The sequence below is a fragment of the Conger conger genome, chromosome 1, assembly GCF_963514075.1.
Source record: "Conger conger chromosome 1, fConCon1.1, whole genome shotgun sequence".
Lineage (NCBI taxonomy): Eukaryota > Metazoa > Chordata > Actinopteri > Anguilliformes > Congridae > Conger > Conger conger.
The window spans coordinates 81611981-81638597 of NC_083760.1; the positions used below are offsets into that span (position 1 = coordinate 81611981).

The 26617-nt window shown below is 42.5% G+C and overlaps 2 protein-coding genes across 4 annotated transcripts in view; both read left to right on the forward strand.

Annotated features, from left to right (window-relative positions):
- The first annotated feature begins 13310 nt into the window (after nt 1-13310).
- Nucleotides 13311-22445, forward strand: si:dkey-79d12.5 (protein BTG3). The gene is made up of 5 exons (XM_061238832.1): nt 13311-13587; nt 16983-17161; nt 18108-18245; nt 18849-19185; nt 19962-22445. The coding sequence occupies exons 2-5, from the start codon at nt 16989-16991 to the stop codon at nt 20154-20156; spliced, it is 843 nt and encodes a 280-aa protein (XP_061094816.1). The 5' UTR covers nt 13311-13587; nt 16983-16988; the 3' UTR covers nt 20157-22445.
- A 1938-nt stretch (nt 22446-24383) lies between these two features.
- kcnn4 (potassium intermediate/small conductance calcium-activated channel, subfamily N, member 4) overlaps nt 24384-26617 on the forward strand; it is a 39740-nt gene continuing 37506 nt past the window's right edge. For all 3 annotated transcript variants that reach the window (XR_009708534.1, XM_061238585.1, XM_061238594.1), the window contains exon 1: nt 24384-24908. Coding sequence is in view for 2 of the 3 variants with exons in the window: in XM_061238585.1 (XP_061094569.1) it covers nt 24456-24908 (453 nt within the window). In the remaining variant the exon portion in view is untranslated. The remainder of the gene's footprint in view (nt 24909-26617) is intronic.

Consider the following 26617-nt stretch of genomic DNA (forward strand, 5'->3'; position numbering starts at 1 on the left):
CCAAATGTTTCGGAAAATAATAACATCACATGGATGGACCGCACTACACCACAGCACCATAGTGCGGTTCGCACAGTCGTAAACACACACACATACACACACGCACTAAGATTAAAAGAGCAAAATGAATACAGATCGACCCCCTCAGCACTACCCCCCCCCCCCCCACCCCAACCCAACCCCCCCCCCAACCCGGCCCCCTAGCTTCCCACTCCTGGGCCCCAAAACTGGATCTGGTGTTCAGAGCAGAGAAACACAAATCTAAAATCCCCTGCAAAAGGATCTGACATTACAATATTATAAGGTAACAAATGCGAGCGACAATGCATCAATGTTTCACATTTCAGATCATGAAAAAGAACAGAGGGAGTGCGCGAGGATGGAGCCAGAGCCAGGGTGTGGATTCACGGCGCACAAACGGCCAAAAGATCACAAAAGTTGCACAAAAAACAAAGACACAGACAAAGATTAAAAGGGAAGAGGGAGCAGGAAACATACAGTGATCAGAGCAAAATGTAAAATGTAGGAAATGAGCTGAGACACACAAACTCACACACACAGGCATGCACGCACACTGAGGAGGCGAGGAGACGGACTGGGAAAGGAATGATTGTAAAACGAGAAAAATGAAAGAGGTAAAAATGAAGGGAGGGGAAAATACCGGCATAAGTCGGATGAGTCTAGTCATTTTTTTTCTTTTTTCTTTTCCCGCGATTTCGAACGATTCCCATTCGGCCATCCCTCGTTCCTTCTCTCTCCCTCCCTTTCCCTCTTCTCTTTTCCTCCCTCTCGTGTGGCTGTGCCAGTCCTCTCTCAAATCATGCGCTCCGTTTTCTCCCTCTTTTTTTCTGTCTCCTCATCTCCCCCCTTTCCACAGACACCTCTCTCTCTCTCGTTCTTTCTCTCTCCCTCTCCTTCTCCCTCTCACTCTCTCTCCCCCTTCCTTCCCCCTCTTCAAAAGGATCTCTATTTGACGAAAGGTGAGGGATAAGAAGAAAAAAGAAAAGATTTGAAAGAACAAAAACAAGAAGAACCCAAAAGAGGAGAGGAGAGACGCGGCGGGAGCGATGCGCGTCAGGCAGAGCTGGGCCCCGCGTCTCGGCCACAGCTCCCTGGGAATGTTAGCGGTGCAGAACCTGCCTCTCTGTACGTACGGAAAAACACAAACACACAGAGAGGAGGAGGAGGAGGAGAAGGAGGAGGAGGAGGAGGAGGAGGAGGAGGGGGGGGGGAGCTTGGTTCTGTAACAGCGAAAGCAGAGAGCGAGAAAGTGTGAGAGAGAGAGGGAGTCAGTCCGTGTGTGCGAGTGTGCAGGAAGGGTATGAAGAGAGAGCCAGCGAGATAGAGAGAGAGAGAGAGAGAGTGAGTGAGTGAGCAAGAGAGAGAGAGAGCGAGCGAGTGAGCGAGCGAGGGGGTGGTTCGTGAAGAAACATCTAAGAGGGAGGGAAAGAGGAGGAGTGTATGTGTGGAGAGAGGGAAAGGAAGGGAAAGGGGGGGTGACATTTTTTTTTCTTCTTTCCATTGTCTGATTTTTACGTTTTTTCCACATTTAGAATGAATTTATCAGCTCTCTCGGGGCAATAGAGCTGGTTTCCTTTCTTTTGGAGTTTACACTAATCCCTCCCCTTTAGTTTTATCCCCCTTTTCCCACCCCCCTCACACAGGGTTCTGCACATGCACTTGAACTCAAAACGCTGTCTTCTGCTCACCCCCCACCCCCCCACCCCACCAAACAGGGCTGCAGAGGGAGAGGGGGACAGAAAGGGGGAGAGAGATACAGAGAGGGGGAGGGGGAACCAGTTGGGAAAGGTTGGTTCAAGGTTGAGGCAGGGTTAGCTTTGGTCACCACTTCCTAATATTAATAAACCTGGTGACCCTGTTACCCTTAATAGCTTCAACCAAGCTCAGATTTTCTTGTTTATGTTCTCATCCCCAAACAATCGTCCTTCCTCCCAAAACAAAATAAACTTTCTTTGGCAGATTTTTTTTTGTTGATGTTGTACTGAGCTTGTTTTAATATTAAGCATTGACTCCATTTGAGCACTAACCTGAAATAAAATTCAATGATTCAGTCACATACTACACCTTTTGACAAAGAAGATAATTTTACAAACTTCAAAAAGAAAGTTACTGTCTCTAATTTATTTCTAGACAACCTACAACAGATCAAACAGCTACAACTACCAATAAAATTTCCTTTCACTCCCAAATCTATCTGGATTCATGCAATTTACAAACTTCAGAAACTAAAAGTTTCCAATGCTTTCATTTTATACAATGTTAGACAGTGAATGTGCAATTTCTGTCTGGAGTTAGCAACTCTTAATTGCTATTTTAATGCATTACTAATTAAATTCCATTGGTTACTGCAGGTAATTGGCAGCATTGCTTTTAATGAACTTTGCATTTTGAAATTAAGGTTATTTTTACTGAACCACACCAGCACACATCCGGCTGTGAGTTGCCTTTGGATATTTATGTAATTTATTCTTATAATGAATTATACTATTCACTACACATTTTTTTCAATTTGTGATTTTTGAGTAATGTAAAAGTTAAACACAGTTTAAAGATTTATTTAAAGTTATTACACAACTACACTACTATATTGTATTTTAAGATACATGCAAGGGAATAATCAAATATAATATAATCGTGTGCATGCACAATAAAGGAAAATGGGCTCCAGAATTATGAAGAAAAGGCTCAATGTTCAGAGTTATGGGAACTATATACTTTCACATCAATACATTTACTCAATGTCTCAATGTAAATTTTTTTATTAAGTAATCTTTTTTTTTCTGAAAGACATAATTGTCAAAATCATCCGTACTCCTAGTAATACTTGTAAACTCAATCAAACAGTAAAGTAAAATTGGCTCAATCATTTTACTGAAGTTAATCTTGGTCTATGGAACTATATTGCACCATTCCATCACTTCCTGCTTCACTAGAGTATAACAATTAGGGAACAAGCATGAAAAATCCCTTTGTCATCCATCAGCATGGGAAAAGCCAAAGAAATATCAATTCAGAAAAGACAGATGGTAACTGACGATCACCACTCTAGGATTGTGTACCACAAAATGAACAGTTAAACACGCAACTTAGCTTTTACTGAGCACAATAAACAACACCAAGCATCTAGATTTTCCTCATTCCAATTATTATTTACATCTATTTACATATAAAAATGTAAGACATTGGTGAATTCCATTGAATCGTTAATAAACAGCACTGCTTTACACATGTTGGAAAATGAAGTTTATGTCAAGAACTGTATTATTTCTTAGTTAACAGCATTTTTTGTACATATTCATCTAGGGTGACAGTCATTTTGGAGCCCACTGTATGTGCATCTATGAATTTAAACATTTTCACTCTTATGGAGTGTTACTGGCACACAATGTGGGACTGTACATGTCCAATTGCCACCCTAATTTGGAATATCTAATTGACTATTTGCAACCTCGGCCAGGTTCAGTGATGCCTACTTGCCAATCGGGGGTCACCAGCATGCCCGTGACCCTGGGGTTCATTCACGCACTATAATGCGCAGCCTTAACCAAACAAGCCACCTGGCAACTGACATTAGTTCATTCTGCAACTGCATCTTCATTAATGACTGCATTGCAAATAAATTCCTTTACTTCGTGCCACGAATTCAGGAAAAACAAAAAGTAAAAGCAAAAAGCTGATGACGACCATGCCTGTACCAAGGTATGTACTGCACACTGAGAGCATATATACGCAGGAAAACACAATGCTGCTATAGGGCATGATCTCTTCCATGACAACCCGACTGGGAAGCAGAAGCGCAGACTTACAGTGAAGGCGACCTTACCTCACATAGTTCTGGCTTTTCTGACACACGGCGAACCGAGGAACAGCAATGACGCAGGTCAGCGGGAAGTCTTCACAAAGAGCGGCAGAGAATGAGACTGAACGCTGTGACTGCATGCGTTCAGACTACCTTCATTAACAAGAGCCTCACGTTGTTAGTAGTTGCCAGACTTGGGGTTGTGTCAGGTCAGACAAAACAGGGATGGGGGGAGGTGTGTGCGTGTGTGTGTGTGTGTGTGTGTGTGTGGGGGGGGGGGGGGGTGGTATTTCGGGGTGCAAAGAGGAAGGATGGGAGGTGGGAGGGGGCACAGTTTGTGTGTGCAACGAGAGCATGGGAGAGGGCATTTTGTGGCACCTGACTACTTGCATGGAAACAGAGAAATGCTTGGATATTTCTGTATAACTTCAGTCTAAACATACAGCCAGGTGGTTTTCCCACTTGCTATTTTGAGACTGGTGCTCACTTTACTGGGTTGTGATATCAATTCACCAGCCCACGTCAATACGCTAAGAGCTTTTGAGGTTTGATGCTTTAAATGCAAACCCTGAGCTGTTCACTCTAAATGTAGGCACTTAAATCTATGCAGTGTGCGACCAAAGGGAACGGGAAAGAGAACTTGCACAGAAATGGAGCAACCAAGAGTGATCAAACAAAAATATTGTTATGTAGGTTATGTCATTAAATATACACCCAGTGAGCACTTTATTAGGTATTTATTATACTTGTTTTTTTTTACTTCTACTGCGGTAGCCTATCCACTTAGATGCATTGTGTGTTCAGAGATGGTCTTCTGAATTCCACTGTTGTAATGTGCGGTTATTTGCGTTACTGTCACCTTCCTGTCAGCTTTGACCACTCTGGCCATTCTCCTCTGACATCTCTCACTAATAAGGTGTTTCTATATCTTCAAATGTTTGATGGTTTTCCCCGCTGTTGTTATATACTGCAGGTTTTCATATTTGTTTCCATTCCAGGTCTCCCTTTAAAACCAGATATTTGTTTTAATGAGGTTTACATTCTGCATTTAGGAGACAGCCAGAGAGACTTACAGAAGTCCACTGTGTACACGCACAGGCTTAAGCAGTGAACAGTGCTAATGTCAACTGGGTCACAACTGATAGGAGTAGTGAACACACACACATTTTACAGCATGAAGATAGATGCTATAAGGTACAAGAGGGAAGGGGCCATACATACATTTTTTGCATAGGCACAGATGAAAAAAAAAACATGCAAATTGTTCAGCATAAGGTGAGCCAAGGTGCAGTTTGAGCAGGTGGCTTTTTGGTCGATAGGCAGTCTTTCTGCTCCCCTGGTTATAGTAGTTAGGTCCTCCCCCCACTGGGGGGCAGGAGAGAGAGGATACATTATCTGGAGGTGGGCCCCTTTAGCGAAGGGACCCTTTAAGGTGGCCAGTGTGGATGCCTAGTGGAGTGGCCTGGTTTGGTAATAGATTGCGTGTAAGATAGTTCTATTCATCGGGCAAGGAGTGGAGGGAGATGAAAAGAGATGTGGCTAGGGAGATGTGGCTAGGGATCCCAGAATTTGAATTTCTCTAAATCAGACAACATGCAGAGCTGGAAGCTTTATCACGAATAGGGGAAGTTGTCACTGTCGGAACAGGCGGTTCCTTACAAAGTAATGGTACATTTTTTGCAGTCGCTGACTCAGACTCACCGTATTGCCTGGTCGGGACCACAGACTGGACCTGTACAAATAACTTAAAAAGCGGACATTCGAGTCAAAAACCGGGCATCTGGCAGACATGCATGTTCTTCCGGCTGACTGTAAATGAGATGGAAAGCAACTGATGAGCGGAAGGGGCCTGATGGCACTTGCAGGTAGACCAGCAGGAACTGCAGTAGCCCAGTCAGGACAACAGAAGGGCCTGGACCATAGGTTGGTTCTTGGGTTGGCGTACATAGTAAATAAAGGATGCAGATGTTGAATTGGCAGTTCTGAATGACTGTTGTAAAATCCTCAGTGAAAGACACATGGGAGAATATGTAGCCGGCAGGTTGAGTTGACTGGCTGACCATCCGCCCAGACAAGACATTGAGAGAAAAACTTTGCTGTCTGCAGCAATACAGTCAGGTCCATAAATATTGGGACATGGACACAATTCTCCTCTTTTTGGCTCTATACACCACCACAATGGATTTGAAATTAAACAAACAAGATATGCTTTAACTGCAGACTTTCAGCTTTAATTTGAGGGTATTTACATCCAAATCAGGTGAACGGTGTAGGAATTACAACAGTTTCTATATGTGCCTCCCACTTTTTAAGGGACCATAAGTAATGGGACAATTAGCTGCTCAGCTGTTCCATGGCCAGGTGTGTGTTATTCCCTCACTATCTCATTTACAAGGAGCAGATAAAAGGTCTAGAGTTAATTTCAAGTGTGCTATTTGCATTTGGAATCTGTTGCTGTCAACTCTCAATATGAGATCCAAAGAGCTGTCACTATCAGTGAAGCAAGCCATCATTAGGCTGAAAAAATGTAAACAAACCCATCAGAGAGATAGCAAAAACATTAGGTGTGGCCAAATCAACTGTTTTGAACATTCTTAAAAAGAAAGAACGCACCGGTGAGCTCAGCAACACCAAAAGACCCGGAAGACCACGGAAAACAACTGTGGTGGATGACAGAAGAATTCTTTCCCTGGTGAAGAAAACCCCCTTCACAACAGTTGGCCAGATCAAGAACACTCTCCAGGAGGTAGGTGTATGTGTGTCAAAGTCAACAATCAAGAGAAGACTTCACCAGAGTGAATACAGAGGGTTCACCACAAGATGTAAATCATTGGTGAGCCTCAAAAACAGGAAGACCAGATTAGAGTTTGCCAAACCTTTACAGTTCTGGAACAACATCCTATGGACAGATGAGACAAAGATCAACTTGAATGATGGGAAGAGAAGAGTATGGAGAAGGAAAGGAACTGCTCATGATCCAAAACATACCACCTCATCAGTGAAGCATGGTGGTGGTAGTGTCATGGCGTGGGCATGTATGGCTGCCAATGGAACTGGTTCCCTTGTATTTATTGATGATGTGACTGCTGACAAAAGCAGCAGGATGAATTCTGAAGTGTTTCGGGCAATATTATCTGCTCATATTCAGCCAAATGCTTCAGAACTCATTGGACGGCGGTTCACAGTGCAGATGGACAATGACCCGAAGCATACTGCGAAAGCAACCAAAGAGTTATTTAAGGCAAAGAAGTGGAATGTTATGCAATGGCCAAGTCAATCACCTGACCTGAATCCGATTGAACATGCATTTCACTTGCTGAAGACAAAACTGAAGGGAAAATGCCCCAAGAACAAGCAGGAACTGAAGACAGTTGCAGTAGAGGCCTGACAGAGCATCACCGGGGATGAAACCCAGCGTCTGGTGATGTCTATGCGTTCCAGACTTCAGGCTGTAATTGACTGCAAAGGATTTGTAACCAAGTATTAAAAAGTGAAAGTCTGAGTTATGATTGTTAGTTTGTCCCATTACTTTTGGTCCCTTAAAAAGTGGGAGGCACATATAGAACCTGCTGTAATTCCTACACCGTTCACCTGATTTGGATGTACATATCCTCAAATTAAAGCTGAAAGTCTGCAGTCAAAGCATATCTTGTTCATTTAATTTCAAATCCATTGTGGTGGTGTATAGAGCCAAAAAGAGGAGAATTGTGTCGATGTCCCAATATTTATGGACCTGACTGTATGTTCCTCCATTGGTGAAAAGGACAGAAATAGCTGTGTAAATCCAGGAATGCCTGAATACCGAGCTTAAACGAACCAAAAAAAAACAAACAATATAGTAAAGATTCACAATGAAAATTTAACAGTGTGGACCATTCCTATCAGAACTGGAACCCAGGATTTCTTTCACAGTATAATAATCCATTTTAACATTAAAGGAGTTGCATCCACAGAGTTTTGTAGGAATGTTTATGGTATGGAGGGAGCCTTCCCTCAGCAGTACGGCAAGGTCTCGGGTGAAGATAAAAGACTTGCAATGACACAACAGCATGTGTCCCTGCAGAAATCACGGTCTGTTGGGTAGCGCAGTAAATCACCAGGACACTGGAGGAGGAGGGCCATGCATCAAGGCCAGAGGAATTATTCATGAAATGTGGAACATGTAAAAGACCCGACGCAAGGTGCAGAATCACGTACAGCCAAGGAGAAACCAGCTACACTTCTCCCGACGGAAACCTGGCTTGTTGGTTTTACGAGCCAACAGCAATTACAAAAAATGAAGAAGCATTAACAGGCGTGCATTTTTACATGGCGGTGCCAGCAGATACACACTGCCACTAGCTGACTGTGTTTGCGCATGTGGGTGGATAGGTATTGATAGAGGTGATGGGGGGGGGGGGGGGGGGGCGGACACTGGATATCATAGGTGAAGAGGGAGCCGTGCTGAATTCTCTTTCACCTTTGTTAAAGCACCAAACCGCCTACATACATAACTACATTACTACTGGGGTGAACAATCCCATTACAAACACTTCACTCCTAATGCAGACAAACTATTCTCCAGTCCAAGGACAATCATAACCTTATAGAGGGGGGGGGGGGGGGGGGGGGGGGGAGAGAGAGAGCTGCGCGTGTGAGGGAAAAGGAAGCCCAACGCCTCCTGATCTTGAAAAGCCACGGGTATTGATCGCATTAGGCCGGCTGTGAAACGGAGAAATCGATCGGCTTTAAAGGCAAAGACGTGCGTGTGGGCTCCACTGAAACACCACCGGCCCAAAACAGCGCACGGCGTCTGGAGGAGGCTGAAAAATGATCAAACACTGTAAAAATAAGGTTAACGCCGTAAAATCCTCAGCTGAAAAGTGTTCCAAGAAACCCCCTCCAGCATACAGCCACACTGTGGTTTCTGTACAATGTGTAGTAGACACAGAGAGAAAGAGAGAGAGAGAGAGAGATTCCATGCGGTATGGTACACGTACTGGCTGTGGACTAGAGTGACCCCTGAGTGTCTTTATGTTCCTTTTCTACCTTGCACGTACACACACACACACATACACACACAGACACACGCACACACACACACACACACACACATACACACACACACAGACACACACACGCACACACACACACACACATACACATACACACACATACACACACCCACATACACACACACATACACACACACACAGACACACACACGCACATACACACACGCATACACACACACACAGACACACACACGCACATACACACACGCATACACACACACACACACACACACACACACAGTGCGATCATTTCCTCTTGACTTGGCATCTGGGACAGACTATGATTTGACTGGGACGAGGGGATATGAGAAAGAAACAACCCTGTTCCAATGCACTGTCCTCTGGATCTATGGGTCACCCTGTTGTGGTAGTACAGCTATTTCTGAATTGAAAAAAAAAGTTGTGGGATTTTGGGGGGGGAGTCAGGAATATGTGATAGGAAAGAGTGAGTGACGGAAATGTGGACAGAAGGACAGAGAAACCAATGAAGAAATAAAAGGAGAGAATTGATTAAGAATTGAAATGACAAAAGAATACATGTCTGCCCTCTGCTGGCTTGTTTTAAAATTGCATCCCATTCCTTAAAAATAAGAACGTTAGGCCAGCAAGTGCTTTAGGTTCATGAAAATTAATCATAACTTTAGGCTAAAAGTTTTGGGAAGTTTTGCCTCAGCAAATTCTGCAAAATGACACAAACATGTCATTCTTAATTTGTATGAATTGGCCGTAGGCTTCGATTTCTGGATAAATAGCATGTGAATTTGTTGATGGTGGCTTGGTATACATTCCCTTGTTATGGGTATGCACTTTGCACTTTTTTGTACGTCGCTCTGGATAAGAGCGTCTGCCAAATGCCATTAATGGTACTTGACAAAAACTTCAATCAATCAATCGACCTCAATCAATATGTTAGTATACAATTGATATTATTGTACTTATTTTTTACAATCGTCATGACCTGTTGCTGCCTGAGAAAAGCACAAGGAAAGGGAGATGTAGCAGGAGGGTGACAGTTAGGGCTAAAATGTGTTGTATAGTTTAGTAAGCAAAATACAGTGTTTTACATGTCATATTGTAATTTAGTTTCCATGTGTCATTTTGGAGTCTCCAAGAGATAACTTGTAGAATGCTCATTTTTGGAGATATGGTCGTCAAATCTGAAAGAGGATTTGTGTTTGCTGTGGCTCCATTGTATTTCAAGTGTGCCAGGCACAATAATCTGTATCTGTAAGAATTTTGAAAAAATCTTCAATTTCCACAGTGTTTGAGCTTTTAACTTTGATTTAGTAATATTTGGAAAACAAACGACAAATGGTTATCTATCAGAAAACACCATGGTTATGCCTGTAGTCAAAAGGGTTCAAGTATAGTAACCATTTTATTTTGGGTATGTGATTTTTAAGCTTGTATCAAGAAAAGGGGCGATATTTAAGGGAATTAATAGGTGCACACACACTTGAAAACAAAGGTGGAGCATGCTTCTGAGGTGTACATGTTTACACATGACACGCAGGATACAGAAACAGAAACCAACGGCCACACTGATATCACAGAGAGTGCAGATTCTAAAAACAGCCCGTTAAGTGAAGTGAAACTATGACCACTGCCGCCATGAAAGAGTTAACAGTGCGGAATGGACGGGAGCTGAAAGAAATTCTCATCTCTCCCATGAAATATTTAAAAGAGGAAGGCCTGACAACGTGATCTGTTTACTATTTTTACTTCATGTGTAAACGTGTCACAATTACTGCAGCAGCATTTGAGTAGACTTGGCTGTTGGCACGGGATGCAGATCAGCTAAGGGAAGCATGGATATGGATACCTATGGTACATGACTGAAATACATGCCAGAAAGGCACAGGTCTCAATATCTATACAGGACTCAATACATAATATACTGCATTTGAGAAACATTTAGCTAGGAAACAACAATCAGGGGCATGTCCAGTCAGATAGCAGGGGTTACACTTTCCATAACTGTTGCTGATAGTGTGCCCCCTCCCCTTAATAAGTCCGTGAGAATCAGTTAATAAATAATGTTTGTTCGTTTTTTTTGCTCAAGAAATGAATTATTAAAATCCAGTGCAGGATTTATCCATTTATCCAGGACAGTGATCTAAGACTCCATAATTGGTGATATGTCACAGTAGAGAAATAACTGATGAAAACAGAGAACTGGGAGAAAGCAAATGAACCAGAGGTTCTGCACATTGTGAAGCTGAGATACAGTAAGTGACTGAAAGTAAGACGTAGGTGTATGACTCAGGAGCCTGCTGGTAATAGGCCATTGATTTACTATTGATATAAATAAACTAACTTTTCAATACAGAAATCCAATTAGAAACACACTGTGCCCCCTCTAGCAGCATTACTCACCCCTATTGAAATTTGGAGGGATCTCGAGAGGACCACACCCCAAACACACCCAGTGCAACTGGTTTCACCAGCAGGTGTGCTCAGTATCAAACAAACAAGTAAGAACTTGCATAAATATAAGGACTCAAATGTAGTGTAGAAGTGTAGAAACCATGGTGGAGTCTAGTCAATTCAGGAATTTAACTGAAAATCTTATTGAACATCATGGACTTTTTTCAATTCATGAATTGACTGAACTGAGATGAAATCGACCCCAACCCTGCTACAAGCCGCTAAGTAAAAGATGTTGGTGAAATAGCCATCTCCAGCCACAATTAACCATTTGGGAAACATACAGTATACATCTAGTTTATTTTGCTATTTATTTTGCTATGTATGCTGCCTACTGTCAATAAATACATTTAATAGATACAAGGATTGAACAAATCAATGGAAACACTGAATAATATATCAAGAAGCTACAAAGGAGTAGAGCCACCCACTGTCTTCAGAACTGCTTCAGTCCATCCGGGAATGCTGTGGTCCAGGTTCTGAACTTAGTGGTCTGAGGGGCAGTCTGGAACCTGGTGGCTATGGTACATGACGGGGACCCGGAAGGTCCTGGCGGTTCAAGCCTCAGTGTAGCAATGGTAAGATCTGCACAGGTGCTGGGCCCTTGGGCAAGGCCCTTAATAACCCTGCATTGCTCCAGGGGGGATTGTCCCCTGGTTTAGTCTAACCAAGTGTAAGTCGCTTTGGATAAAAGCATCAGTTACAATACAATATGTAATTACTGATCCATTCTTCAAGAAGGAAAGCCTCCGGTTCTTTAAGGGATGAAGGAGGCGTGAATAAACTCCTCACTCCAGAACAACCCTTAAAGGTTGAATGGTGTTTGAAGCTGGTGATTTGGCAGGCTGTGGAGTATGGAAGGTATTAGACTTCCTTAACTTAGACTTCATCCTGGTGTTCATGGAACCACTCTTGTTTGTTTTGTGAACACTGTTTGTTCCGTAGGGTGCACCTTTACAAGGTCTGGTAAAAGGGCTTCATGTGGCTGACGATACATTAAAAATCTCTGATTGCTGGTTAGAATTCACATATTTTAACCAACCAACTGTGTCTGCCAATATCCCTGCCAATACGTCTGGAAATGTGCTCAAGTGTTACCATTGCCTAAAGGTGGAGACAAAAGTAAATTAAATAATTATCATCCAAATTGCCATGTTTGGCTGAAAGTTTAGAGTCCCTGGATAATGTTAATCTTAAATTGTTTCTTTGGAGCCACTCTTTGCTTAGCCCCTATCAGGCTGGTTTCAGGGCTAAGTATACAGTAGCACCATCACTGTCCTTAGTCTTAAATTATATTTTGTCTGCTTTCGACAGAATCGTGGTTGTGGTTGAAGCAAAAACCAACATAAACTACATAGGGGTCGCAAGGACTTAAAAAGAAAGACCACAAGGACCATAAAACAGACCTATGAAAAATCAGATACATTTCTCCTCGAATATAAAAAACAAGTCGAGTATAAAAAGTTTGCACCCTGCAGTTTTGATCAGTTTCAGATCTAAATAATCCTATTGGAACATGAGAAAATCAGTTATGTGGGCTTTTCGGTCCACACGGTTAAACTAGGCTACGAATTCGACTGTCATTACGGCCCAGGGAAGATAGATCTCCCAAGCCCATAAACCCGTGATCGCTTTGCTTCAGATTGCATCAAAGCACCACGCTTCCACGTTACTTTTACAACAAGGCTAACACGCCACACCCCAGAATTCAGGTTACCGTAAGTACTAAAATAAGAGCGATATATAATAAACAACAACCAAATTGTGGAACTATTGGCGCGCAGTGCAAAAATAGCACACATGCCGACGTCAAGCCAGACAACATAAAATAAACGTCAAATATAGAAAATATTGTAAAGAACAGACTATTTCTACCCCGTTGTATTTTGTAAAGAAAAAGTAAAATGCACCTTGCATTGACATAGTATGTTTATGGTAACCGAATGCCCCAGCCGGTAGTTTGCCATATTTGGACTGAGGCAACTCAGCACTATACTATAGTAAGCGTGGGGTTCTTGTATTGCTCATAAATTTGAACAAGGAAGTGAGTCATGCGTTTAATCACTGACGGTAATAATACGTTTCCCGCATAAGCCGTGTACACAAATGTAACGGAGACCGTTGACCAACGTACACAGAACAAGGAAGCCACACATACAACGAGGGAACTATAACTAGCTAAACTGGTCAACATTAGAAAATCAAGAAAGCGCGAGTTTGCATTACAGTACAACCAGCAATCATCGATCACAGTGGATTTTCAACACAATTCGAAAGCTTTAAGTGGTAAGTTAAACACTCAGATTGTGAAATTGTTACAGAGGGCGAATTCGTGTGTTTTTCTACCATTTTTCGAACTTGTTGAATTGGTCTGTAACTGTAACGTTAACTTGTGAATTGTAACATTAACTCATTGAAAAGTAGGAAGGTGCTGAACAGAAGTATTTTGTACATTCGATACTACTACAAATGTCAGTCTTTGTCTAAATCAAGTGAATTATTGTGGAATAAATTGTTATTTGTAAACGTGAAAGTTAAGATAGTTAAGATAGTTAAATAGTTAATCAAGTGGATGAACTCGACGTGGAAAGTGGTGGACTACGGGTTTCAGTATCGGCTTTTGTGAATAATGAGTGGTGTGACCATGAGGAAATTCCCCGAAATTCTCCATGAGAAAAATCAAGGAGGTTAGGATATATATCTGCACACTCTCGGTGTTTTCACCAGCTGCTAAGGCTAGCTAAACTACAGCACAAATGACAACAACCGTAACATTACCCAGGTAAACGTTGGCTAAATTACTTCCCAGATAGCAAGCGACTCCGGACCGGATCTGTGCCGGTACCGGCTGACCTCGGGAGAGAAGACTCGCTTGCTTTCTGAGTTAATGTAGGAGTTAGCTAATGTTAACTGTTATATTTCCGTATTTACACTCAACACGACCGTTCTTTGCCAAAATAACTGGGTGAATTTTGAGTTATTTTTTAACGTGATAGCAACACCCATAATCAACACAGTGCCTTCACTTATCTGGCTAACGGAGACACCTTTTACCTTATATGTCCCAGTTTTGTACGGGTTGACAGTGCCGATGACATAAATCTAACCTAGCAAGTTGACTTGGTAGACCAGAACGTCAGATCGTTTGGAACGCCATGTCGAACGTGCATATATATGAACATATATGTTCATCTATTGCATGCTATCTGAATTTTTTAAAGCGATATTTAATTAGAATAGCTAGCTACATATGTAGACAGGATCGTGTACGATACAACACTGACGTGCTCTGTTATGTCAACACATGCTGTGAAACTTGCTTCCTTCACTGCTTGTATGCCTACATTGCGTGGCCGGTACATATGCAAATAACCCATCCCCATAAGCAGCTATAGCCTTATATCATACATAACTGACATCACTGTGCCTCAATAGTGCGAGTTTCATCACCAGATATAATATCACTATAGACTGGTTGAATGAAATTCCAGTGCTTAGATGAAAATGAACGGGTACACAGACTTTGAGTCAGTGTCTGTGAGTGAGCGATGACTCACGTGTCTAGCGTTTCAGCTGCTGTCATCATCACCTTTCGCAAGCCCGTTTTTGATGGTGTGAGTGAGAGTTCTAATGATAGTGGTCGGCAGGCCTATTAAAATCATGGCAGTTGGTAATTCCAACAACAATAAAATACTCAATCACCAGCATGTAAAGGTGTAGCCCATACATTGAAGAATAATGTGAGATAAGTCTTTGTTCGTAGACTGTCTATATTCCTCTGAAGTGCAAAAGATGCATCATACATTCTTATCGAATGCGTTACAATAAATGTCAGTACTGACGTCATGAGAAACTAATTTTCCTGTATTTAGCTGTGCAGTTTATCAGAGTCGTACTCTCAAACGTGTCGTTACTTTGTTTAAAAATTATATATATATTTCCAATTATTTTCCTGAAAATAGTGTGGGACTGCAAAATGATGATGCATCATTTGGAAATCTTACCGTTAAAGTTGTCACCCTATTATCATATACGCACGTAGGCCCACACTTTTTTAACAGCAGTTCAATAACAGGTACAAGACAGGTTGTTCCTGGTCCGTGATTTATAAATTTAAGCTCCGACTAACTAACTAGCTTCGCCACACTGCGTTACAGTGTCGGCCTACATGTAGCCAAGACTGTTTAACCATATTTTACTGCCAATTTGTTGAAACTAAGAATTCCAATGGAATGTTACTGTAGACAGGCAACACAACCTGGCACTAATGCTTAAAATATTTCAAGGAAATTAAGCCATACAGCTTTAAATACTCCAAATGTAAGTTACTCATTTACCTTCGGCCACAATTTGTGGCTGTTTACTCAAAGGAAGGTTAAATAGCCTCTGCAAAGTGACCATCAGTAATGTATAAACATCTCATATGGTTGAAATAAGGTTTTATTGGCAAGTGTGGGGTATATGAAATGTAAATGTAACACCATAGGCCTAATATCTGTTTTGTGAAAACTTTCCATGTTTTGCTTGTGTGTGTTTTACATGTGTTCTGTGGTCAGCGTGTTTTGCAAGGCCCTTAACTCTGCATTGCTCCAGGGGAGGATTGTCTCCTGCTTAGTCTAATCAACTGCATGTCGCTCTGGATAAGAGCGTCTGCCAAATGCCAATAATGTAATGTAATTTAAAATACATTGCTTTTGTATACGGTAAATGCAGCTGCATGTACAGATGGCATTTGTATTGGCAACTTTTGACGGTTATTTGAGTTATGTGACTGCTGCTTAAATTTGGTCAACAAGCAAACCAGTGAAAAACAGCACGTCACTTCCAGGAAGAGGCTCGTGTCTGTGGGCTCTTTTATTGTCTGACTTTTTTGCTGCCTTGCTAAATCTTGCAAAGTGCCAGACTCTTTTACTAGGGTTACTCTAGTATGATTGAGTAATGGCGGTTCCCTGATTTTCTTTCTTATAATACTGTGTCAGTGGTCTATATGTGTAAGAACAGACCACACCTGTGTTAGATAGGAAATAGCTTGATAACAGCAAGGGTGTGTCTATGTAATGGGCATATTTGTGTGATAAGTAGGTCTAAGCCTTACAATAAAGAAATAGTTTGAACAAGTTTCCTGTGGTGCACAGTTTCTCAGTATATTCTCAATGTGTTTTGAGGTTTCTGTAGGTTTAGGCCTTACTGTATGCGGCACGCTTTGAACTTTGTTGTTGTTGGCTTGTTTTGAACCATAATAAGTGGAAATATTTCTCCTGTACTGTGAGAACCAGTTTGCATATCAGCTACACTCTGCCAGTGTCCACCGGTACGGGCAGAGAACCATTGGTAGAAAAAAAAAATTACAGGTGAAAAAAGAACACAGCCGAAGCAACTAGTCTAAAAACTGGATTTGGAGAAAGTTTCAAAAACAAAAAATACATTTTAAAGCAATCAAATGGAAATCTGCGGCCTGGGCGGCCTGTAGCGTAGTGGTTAAGGTAAATGACTGGGACACGCAAGGTCGGTGGTTCTAATCCCGGTGTAGCCACAATAAGATCCGCACAGCCGTTGGGCCCTTGAGCAAGGTCCCTTAACCCTGCATTGCTCCAGGGGGAGGATTGTCTTCCTGCTTAGTCTACTCAACTGTACGTCGCTCTGGATGTTTGTGACAGTTGTATTTTTCGTCCTCCCCGCAGGGTGAAATGAAGAGGGAAGTGAATGCCGGCGTGGACTTCCTGCGACGCCTCGCGCACGAGCGCGGCGGCGTGGACGAGACGAGGGCCAAGCGGTTCGCAGACAAGCTGAAGGACCTGCTCTGCGAGAAGTACGCCCACCACTGGTACCCCGATAACCCCAGCAAGGGGCAGGCCTTCAGGTAACCTGGAGAAGGGGGAACCAAATGCAAAGCGCACCTGCGCCTCTTTCTCTTTCCGTCGCTGAGTCATAAACCACGTCTGTGGCTTGAAAAAAAACAAAAAACAAAGAAAGATAAAAAAAAAAAATTAAAAAAAAACTTTACGGCTGTACTTTCATTTTGACAGCCCAACTGCAAACTTAATTTGTCTCTCAAATTATTTCATTACAGGCATTATCAGGTGCTCTTACCTGGACATATACAGCTTATATTGTTTTGCATACAATCGATTCATACAGCTGGATAGTTACTGGAGTTAATGCAATTGCAGTGCCCCACCTGGGAATCGATCTGGCGATGGAGTTGCCGGCCCAGGTCTCTAAGCACTATGCCACATGCCACATGCCACATAATACTATTATCAATTGACATCTGACTCCAACAAAGTTAGTTCTTGCCCTGGGCTTTGGTGTACAATTTCTTGGGATGTCTTGTGAAAATGGGTTGGGGTGGTTTGTTTGGATTGACCTGTTCTGCGTATTGATTTTTGAGAGTGGGAATCTGCACATCAGAAAAGCCCAGGGGCTGACTTGTCAAGGAGAGCCTTTTTTCTGCTCGGCATTGATTAGCCCAGTCATTTGTATTTACATTTTAGCTACATTTCTATGCAAGCTTGTGATGTAAGTTAAAGGCTGCCCTTGCGTCCCAACACAGAACACTTTTATGTGGTTCGATCAATGGCTAAACCGTCAGCAGTGTATAGATCTGAGTAGGTTATTCGGCATGGGTGAATTGTGGCCAGAAGAACCTGCGAGCACACTAGCCCTGCAGCCTACCCCTCATACAGCCTTACTACCCATAATGGATAAAGTTAGGATAGGGCTGACATTGGCTCGGGTGGTAAGAGCAGTCGTCTGGACCCTGGATCACTGTGACATACGCTGCGTTCCCTCTCCCGCCCCTGCAGGTGTATCAGGATAGACAGCAGGGGTCCCAGCGATGAGCCTGTGCTGAAGGCCTGTGCGGACAGTGAGCTCAAGCCGTCTGAACTGGCCCTGCCCCACGAGCTCACACTGTGGATCGACCCCCTGGATGTGTGCGCAAGGTGAGTCAGCCTTCGTGTGTGTGTGTGTGTGTGTGTGTGTGTGTGGGTGCGCGGGCGCGGGCGCGCGAGGTGAGTCAGCCTGTGTGTGTGTGTCATGCTCATTGTGCGGAGAGGGAACAATGCCCCTGTTCACACGTCTGATGCCGCCTGTCTGACCGCTCCCCCAGACAGCTAATGTGCTGGACGTCTGCCCCCCAGTGTGTGTATGTGTGTGTATGTGAGTGTGTGCGCGTGCATGAGTGCGTGCGTGCATTGTCTGCGGGCGCAATGTACTAGTGTCCCTGGGACTGAAAGACCTTTGGATGTGAAGAAGAACAAACAAACAGTTGGTGGGAAAAAAGGAGTGATGAATAGTGAGTAAAGGGGAGGTCAAGGTCACTGCCCAGTTTATTTGGTGGGTTATCTGAAGATACGGACAGTCCAAACACAGATCCAAGTACTGGGAAGACTGATGGCACAAAAAGAAGCCGTGTTGGGAGGAAAATTTGCTGCGTTAATTGTGTGTTAAATTAGTTTATGTGCAGGTTCGTTAGCGTCTTTTCTTTGTGCACACTTCTTGCGGGGAGATGAGCAATGCTGAGCGTCCTTCCGTTTTTCGCGCAGGAAAGGGGAGGGCTGCCGCTACTTCACGGTCGCTCATTTCAAAGAGCACAGCGAGGAGGAGGAGGACAGCGCTCTGAGAGACGGCAAGGGAGGGGCAGACGCCGCTGGCGATCCGGACACCTCCGACTATCACTCAGCCAGCTCCTCCGACTGCGGCTCCGCGATCTGCAGCGACGCCGAGGAGGAGGGGAAAGAGCGAGGCGGCGAGGGAGGAACGAAGGAAGAGGAAAAGAAGAGTGTGGAGAAGGAGGGAGCCGCGCCTTTCGTGATCGCCATGAAGCCCAGGCTCAGGCAGCCCAGGGAGCCCAAAGACCCTCGTAAAGGCAAGAAGTCCCAGGTAAATGCAATGAAGTGCAGAATACTTTACCGTGGAGTATAATGGAATAATGTTTATTTCAAAAAGGGTCATCAGTGGACAGTGTAAGTAGGGCAGGGTTATCTAACTGCTCCTGGAGGTGCTGTGGGGTCTTGCTGGTTTTAGTGCTTTCAGTCCATCTTTCTCTACAACTGCACTGTTTGGTCTACTTACCTAAGTAAAACATTCTAGTTGTGTTTACCGTAATGTGCTTAAGATCATCCTTACCCCACCAATAAAGAGCACATTTTTTCCTTGGTGGCTGAAGAATCACAGGTGGGTCACACCAGCTAGGTAATTCACAGTACATTGCTTCATGTATTGAGAAACAAGGTACCAGGAGCAACAGTTGGATACATTGCAGTACATAATTCCCATGAAAACATAAAAACGGCTTACTAAACAAGAATAAAAATAAGTGGAATAAAAAAGTAAAACATAAAAATAGTAGTTGATAAGAGCAAATGTAAAAACATTAAAAACTGCCATAAAATGTGATCAACCAAGCTGAACAATATTGTCGGTTCGATCCCGCCCTTGGTGTGCTGAAGTGTCCCTGAGCAAGACACCAAACCCCCAATTGTTCCTGACGAGCTGGTTGGTGCCTTGCATGGCAGCTAATCGCCGTTGATGTGTGAGTGTGAGTGAGTCTGTGAATGGGCGAATGAGAAGCATCAATTGCACAGCGCTTTGGATAAAGGCGCTATATAAATTCCAACCATTTACCATTTGTAAATGGTTTGTTTGTCTATTACCAGGCTCCCAGCCTTCAGTACTTCTACTCTCCGGCTCCCATGTGGCCCCAGTACAAGAAGAAGGGGCCAGTGTTCCTGTCCACCGTGTGCCCCCCTCCAGCGACTCCATTCCTGGGGTACTACATTCTTCCAAAACCGCCACCACAGTTCATCATGCCCCAGGCCACCCTGCAGCCCTGGGGTGCCGTGAAGGGCTAACCCAGCCCGTGCCTGAGACCTGCTGGAGCACACTGTGGTGCTACTTTTAGGGGATATGCCATCAGTATTTCACCAAATCTCTTTTCATGAGTAAATACAATGAATTGTATGCAAGCAGAAGCTTTGGGCTGGAAGCTACTCCATACATTGTTTTTAATCTCACACGCATCACAGTGTGCAGTTGGTGATGCGTGATGCTCAAGGGTGGCATCATTCTGTCTAAATGTTATTCCATCTTGGCCGACGTCTGACTACCAGCCTTATAATATGCGAGTCTGTCTGCTTGTGTTAATGCTTTTTTACATTTTTTTATTTTATCTGACCTGTGTCCAAATATTACCTCTTCACTGCTGCAACAAATTTTTAAGTGCAAGTTGATTTGCCAAACTGGACTAGCACAACCACTGTACTAAACAATGATTCCTATATAATGTGATTGCCAGCTATGTTAATATTGCTATTATATGTATATTAGAGGAAAGAGTGAGGCTATATATCTAACCTAAACCAGCAACATCTGTTATTGCAGAACAGTCCAACAAGCTTTTGGTTTGGTGTTGTAATTTATTTAATCACCTCCAGGGGGCATTGCAATCACAGCCAAAAAAGCCATGTTTTTAACTTATTTATGGTTAATCTTCTCTTATTTCTATAGTTCTGTTGCGTATTTATTTTGTTTTCTATGCACAATTTTTAATATATATGTATCATGTGTTTATATATCCTTAACAGTCACTACTGTTTGTATCAGGGAAGCAATTGTACTCAGTGTGGTGAGTTTCTTGCCAAATGGGTATTCCAATTATGTATGTTTCTCATTTTTGATTTGTATTTTTATACTGACTTCAAATGTCCCAAGTGGTGAACGTGATGCAATGAACATGTTGATTTGTAAAATAATGCCATTTGAAACAAATTTGCAATGCTGCACTTTGTAAGTTGCTCTTACTGCTTTGTAGAGCTAATTTGATGATTAACAGTCTTCTTGAAGAAAACCATGAACTGCATTTTTTCTCCTTAGGTGCTCATATCCTACAGATTTTAAAGTAGTATCTCACTGCTTTTACTTTGCTTTCCACCTGTTTTTCCTGCACATTTTATCAATTGTTCTGACTCAGAGCACCCAAGTTTGGCTTGCTAATTTATGTACAGCTGTCTCACACCACTAATTTGTCTTGATATGTGAACATCTATTTTTGTACAATGGGCAGCAATACCTTTAAAAGCACAACTGGAGAAAGAAATTATAATAATCAAGTCACTGTGTTGCTTTCTTGTCACTGCATTTTCAATTCCAAGAACATTTGTTTGTAGAAACAAGTGAAATGAGATGAGGCAGGTGCACACCGTGTGTATCCCGTGTGGTCTTCTGTTGTTCTGTAAAAGGAACTGACCTTGGGTCTGGTGCAGCTCCCTATTGTGCTCCCCAGTAACAGGAAGTAGATATTGCTTTGGTTGGTTCTTGACTGAGGAAGGCACACAACCAAATTAGATGCTACATTATTCTCTTTGGTCTTCAGATAATTTAGCTCAAGACACATTTTGGTTCTTAAGGCTCTGTGCCACTCAAGGTAACTTGAGCAACAATACCGGTTGCTTTTTTTCTGTCTGCATCTGAGGTTTAAAGTCTCACCCCCTTCGATTTATGTTTGTAAATCCAGTGAGCTCTTAAGATGATCATGACCTTGTTACTAAGATGTACGTATGTGGTGTAAACAGGTTATTTTTTTTGGTGGTGTTTTTTTAAAAATGGCATGAGATTGCCAGTGGCTGCCGTCAGCAGCACTAACAGAGGAAGCCCTTCCGGAAGGATCCGCATGGGGTTAACACGTCACACAAACCAAGGTCAGGATGCAATTCCTCTTAACTTCCTCCAGAAGCACTAACCTGTGGTGTTTTTTTTGACAGCTCTGGCTGTCAGCAATGAGTTGTTCTCTAGTACATAGGATGATTCTGTTTTGCCAGAGTCGAAAGTTAATGCAATTCTATCAAAAGAGAAACGAAAAAGGTGAAAAAGGCTGGCCTTACAGTTCTATGTGGTTGCACATGCTTTTTTGGGGGGGTTTTGTTTGTTTATAGATCGTGTGTGCGTGTAATGTCATCTTTAAATTTCAATTTGTTTATGGAATTCAAAGGGCTTGGCATCGGTCCAGTCATTGTATTGACAATGAGGCCTACTTCCAATGCCTGAAAATTTTCAAAAGTACTGGTAGGCTAACTACCCTACTTCATTGAATGCATCCAAGTGCTATCCAGTGTGATTAAAATGAGCTCTCTCGATTGCTGATACTCAAGTTTTATTTTTTATTATTATTCGTTTTCTATGTATAAAAACAGAAGGTGAAGCATGAAGGAATAATGGATGCAAATTGTTATTTTTCTTTCAAAACAACAATATATTAGAACTTCACCGTGTCAGATTTTGGCGGGATGCTGGACACCCACTTCCACAAAGACTTTACCTGAATGAAGATGCACGAAAGATGCATTCTTAGCACAATGGCTTTTTTCTACAAACAATCACCATGTGGCAAGTCAATCACATGCACACCATCAAGGAATTGTCTCTAGAACATTACTGTACAGCAATGGTCTGAAACTTGTTGCCACAGTTTTCGTTCCAACCAATGAATACTGCCTTAATTGATTTAAATTCTTCATCCAGCAATATGTATTTAACGGCATTAAAGCACCAAAAAATAAGCTACAGTTGTCATTTACACAACATAAATGACACATTTCACTTCGTATACATCGTGCAATCCTACAGCACTAATTCAGCAAATATTTGAAATTCTCATATAATTATATAATCAGGATCTGAGATTGTAATTTCAGGCTGCTAAGGGGACTGCCCCACCTTACATCCAATCCTTAATCGCTCCCTACTCCCCAGCTAGACCACTCCGGTCTGCCAGCTCTGGTCACGTTATGGTTCCCTCACTACGAGCACCTGGTGGTCGAGCTGCACGTTCACGCCTGTTTTCCGTTCTGGTTCCTCAGTGGTGAAATTACTTGCCTACCACTGTCAGGACAGCAGAATCCCTCCCCCTATTTCGACGCAGACTAAAAACACACCTTTTCAAACTGTACCTTAGTCCTCCCTCCTGATCCCCCCCCCCCCCCCCCCTTTCCGATATCCCTCTTGTCTAACCCAAAAAAAATTAATAATGACTTTTTTGTTTAGAACAACACTTCATGTGTCTTTTACTAGTTATGGATGTGATGCTTTAACTTGTGGAAGAACCTTTGCACTTGTAAGTCGCTTTGGATTAAAAGCGTCTGCCAAATGACTAAAATGTAATGTAATTGAATAAAAAACAACATACACACGGCCCTCTATGGCACTGAGTTTGAGACCACTACTGCGCGGTATGTATATGCATTCCCTTTCCTCTCCACCAGAGGTGCCCTTGTGCTGATTGTGAGAGCGCTTCGTCGGATTTTGCCTTGGCCATTTTGCACAAGAGAACCTGAGATAGACATGTTTTGTTTTCCCTTATCAAGGAGCGCTTATCAACACACTGGACACGCTTTTCAGATTGATACGCACCAAGGCCATTGTATCATTACGAAAACATCAGTTAAATTTCAATCCACCCTTGTCCCAAAACCACAGCCAGTGGCATAGACCTCAACAGGTCATGGCCAAGTGTTCGTTCGATGATTATTTATCGCTGCTGCTCACGGAGAGTCGAGGGCGGTTAAGGGTCACAGCCGGAGAAAACGGTTGACAACCAATACTTGATTGCTGCATTGTTGAAAGTGTCACACATATGATTCATGCATTCAATGATACATTGGTGCACTTCCTCTCTGCTGTAACCAAATGTTTTTGCTAAGACTAAATGCAGAATTATTTCCACGCAAAACATAGATGGCTGGCGAGCAATTTTAGATTCTTTATAAAGATAAACTTATCTTTCTATGACTGTCAATCTGACGACATAAAATATTAAAGGCATTAAACTTTTGTGAAAATATCTTTAAAATGTGCAGATAATCAATCTGCAAGTGGCTGACCGTCCATCATCAGAAGCTACAATCTACAAGGAAAGAGCAAAGCAAAAAAAAAAAAACTTCCTGTAATTTACAGAAGTATATCAGGGAGCACAATATTTTTCTGTGTATTGTATTTCCGCGATGTATAAAGGGAAAACACAACAGGGTGTAGCGCACACACACCGGCACATTCTCGCTCTTGAGGTGACGCAAATAAGTACAGTGCGCGCGCCGTGCTCAGGCTTGCTTGTGGTTTTCAGTCAGGCTTGCACTTGGTCGACCAGCTCCGCTTCTCTCATGACCGGCGGAGAGGAGGTGAAGGTGGGTAAGAGTTCATTGACCGTGCTATGCCTACCCGCAACGCGGGGAAGACTACGGTCGGTGGGGAAGGAGGACAAGGAGAAGCAGCAGAAGACGACGACTGCGAAAAAGGAGCAGCGGGGGAACCCGCGCGAGCACGCCATAGAGATGACCGCCCGCAACCTGCACCCCAACTCCAAAGTGGAAAGCAGAAATTGCGACGATTTGATAAATCGTAACGGGGGGGACACAACCGAGATCACTGTGTCGTTGAACCCACTGGGTAAAAGAATTGTCCCGATTGAAGGGGACAACCTCTTTAGACTAAGAGACAGAAAGTTCTTACTGGAGGACAAGAAGCGACTATGTGCATGGGCACTGGGCATCGCGCTGCTTGGAATTCTACTAATGGTTCTACATACGGAACTGTGCCCAGGCATATACCTACCGGTAGGTAAAGGTCAGAATTATTTTAGAAAAAAGAAAAAGCTTGGAAAAGTATTGAAAATCTGTCTTGCAGTGTTGAGGCAGCCTAATTACCACATACCTTGTCAATGGACAACTACATGTCTCGAATTTTATGTCAGCCTTTTGGGGAAATTCTGTATCACTGTCAGTTGATGTTGATGTTGATAGTTGACGTGTGTTTGGTGAACAGAACTAGCTACATGCTTCCAAGTTGGCTGTGATATCTCTTGTATACAGCAATAGTGAAAAAGTTATATTTCCATAATTTATCCAAAACAATATGAATGTTCATTTCACGTTTGTAACAGTATATGAAAATGTTTCATAACAGTATATAAAAAGTGAGGTAATTATAAAGATTCAAGATATCTCTAATTAATTATTTGTGGCTGATTGTTAATCTATAATTCCTTTACATAATCCAATTGCAGTGACAGCTTAATCTGGTTTAGAGGCAATTTTTAAACGAATGTTAAACAATAAAAGCCAATCCCACATTCTTAGGTAGTGACACAATCAGGTGGGTAAACAGCACGGCAGGAAGACAAGAGACACAAGTGTCTGACCGGAGCCTGGGGTATACACCCTCAGGACAAACAGAGCAAAGCCCTCCCACAATATGCTGTACTCGTAATATGTATGTTTAAGGATGGTGCCACACCATGTGTTGAAATATGCGGAGAAACGGAAAGAATTTTCTTAGTTCATGGAACCAACTGCTACATGCATTCTGGTCATACCATTTAGACCCAACAGGGCTCTGCATCTCTGAACTGAGCTGTTGCTGGGTGAACTGGGGTTGTTGTAACATAGTCTGCAACTATACAGAGTCTTGTATCTGAACAGGTTGATAGTTTTCAGCCGAAACAAAAATGTGCCTACCCGGTGTTTCCCCAAATTAGAGAAAGCACTTACCAAAAGTCAGTGAGAAATAGAACAAACTGGTATTGGATGCATGCATCTTGAGGATTTGAATACTTGTGATTGTGAATACTATTAAGAAGGCCATGCCAGATAAAGTTTTATGCCATAATGCTATAGCATGATGACAAGTATGAGAAACAGTATAAATATTCATATAAAGATTTATCTAATAAAGCATGGTCAGAATTAGAAAGCAAAAACTGATTTTGAATGGAAAATCATACACAGCAGAACCTTCAGTGTTAATTCAACTCTTTCAGAGTACATGTGGGCATTGTACTGTGTACAAAGATGGAACACACAATAATTAAAAGTATAACCTGATTCTGTACAGAAAAAGGGAATATCAGTTTGTTGTTGTACTTACAAATCCAATGTTTTACCGATTCAGATACTGCTGCTGTTTTCCACTGAACGCACTGGTTTCAGATAACCAAGGATAAACTTACCATTGACTACCTGCCTCAGCATTTTAATGTGGAAAAACCTGATTGATTTTTTCCAAAAAGGGTGAGCAGTAAATCACACGGATGTGGAGTTTCAGACTTATTGAAAGATACAAGCAAAACAAAACTGAAATCAGAAAGCCTGAGGACCTGAATAATGCAGTGGACCAGGAGGTACAGAATTCCCCCAAAGTACTTCAGCTCCAGACATGCATAATGATCAATGTGTTTGGATAGATGGAAATGACAGGATGAATCTGGTTAACCAGTGTTTTAGCTTCAATGAAGGACCCAACATTTAGCAGCTGATTTCTTTTTACT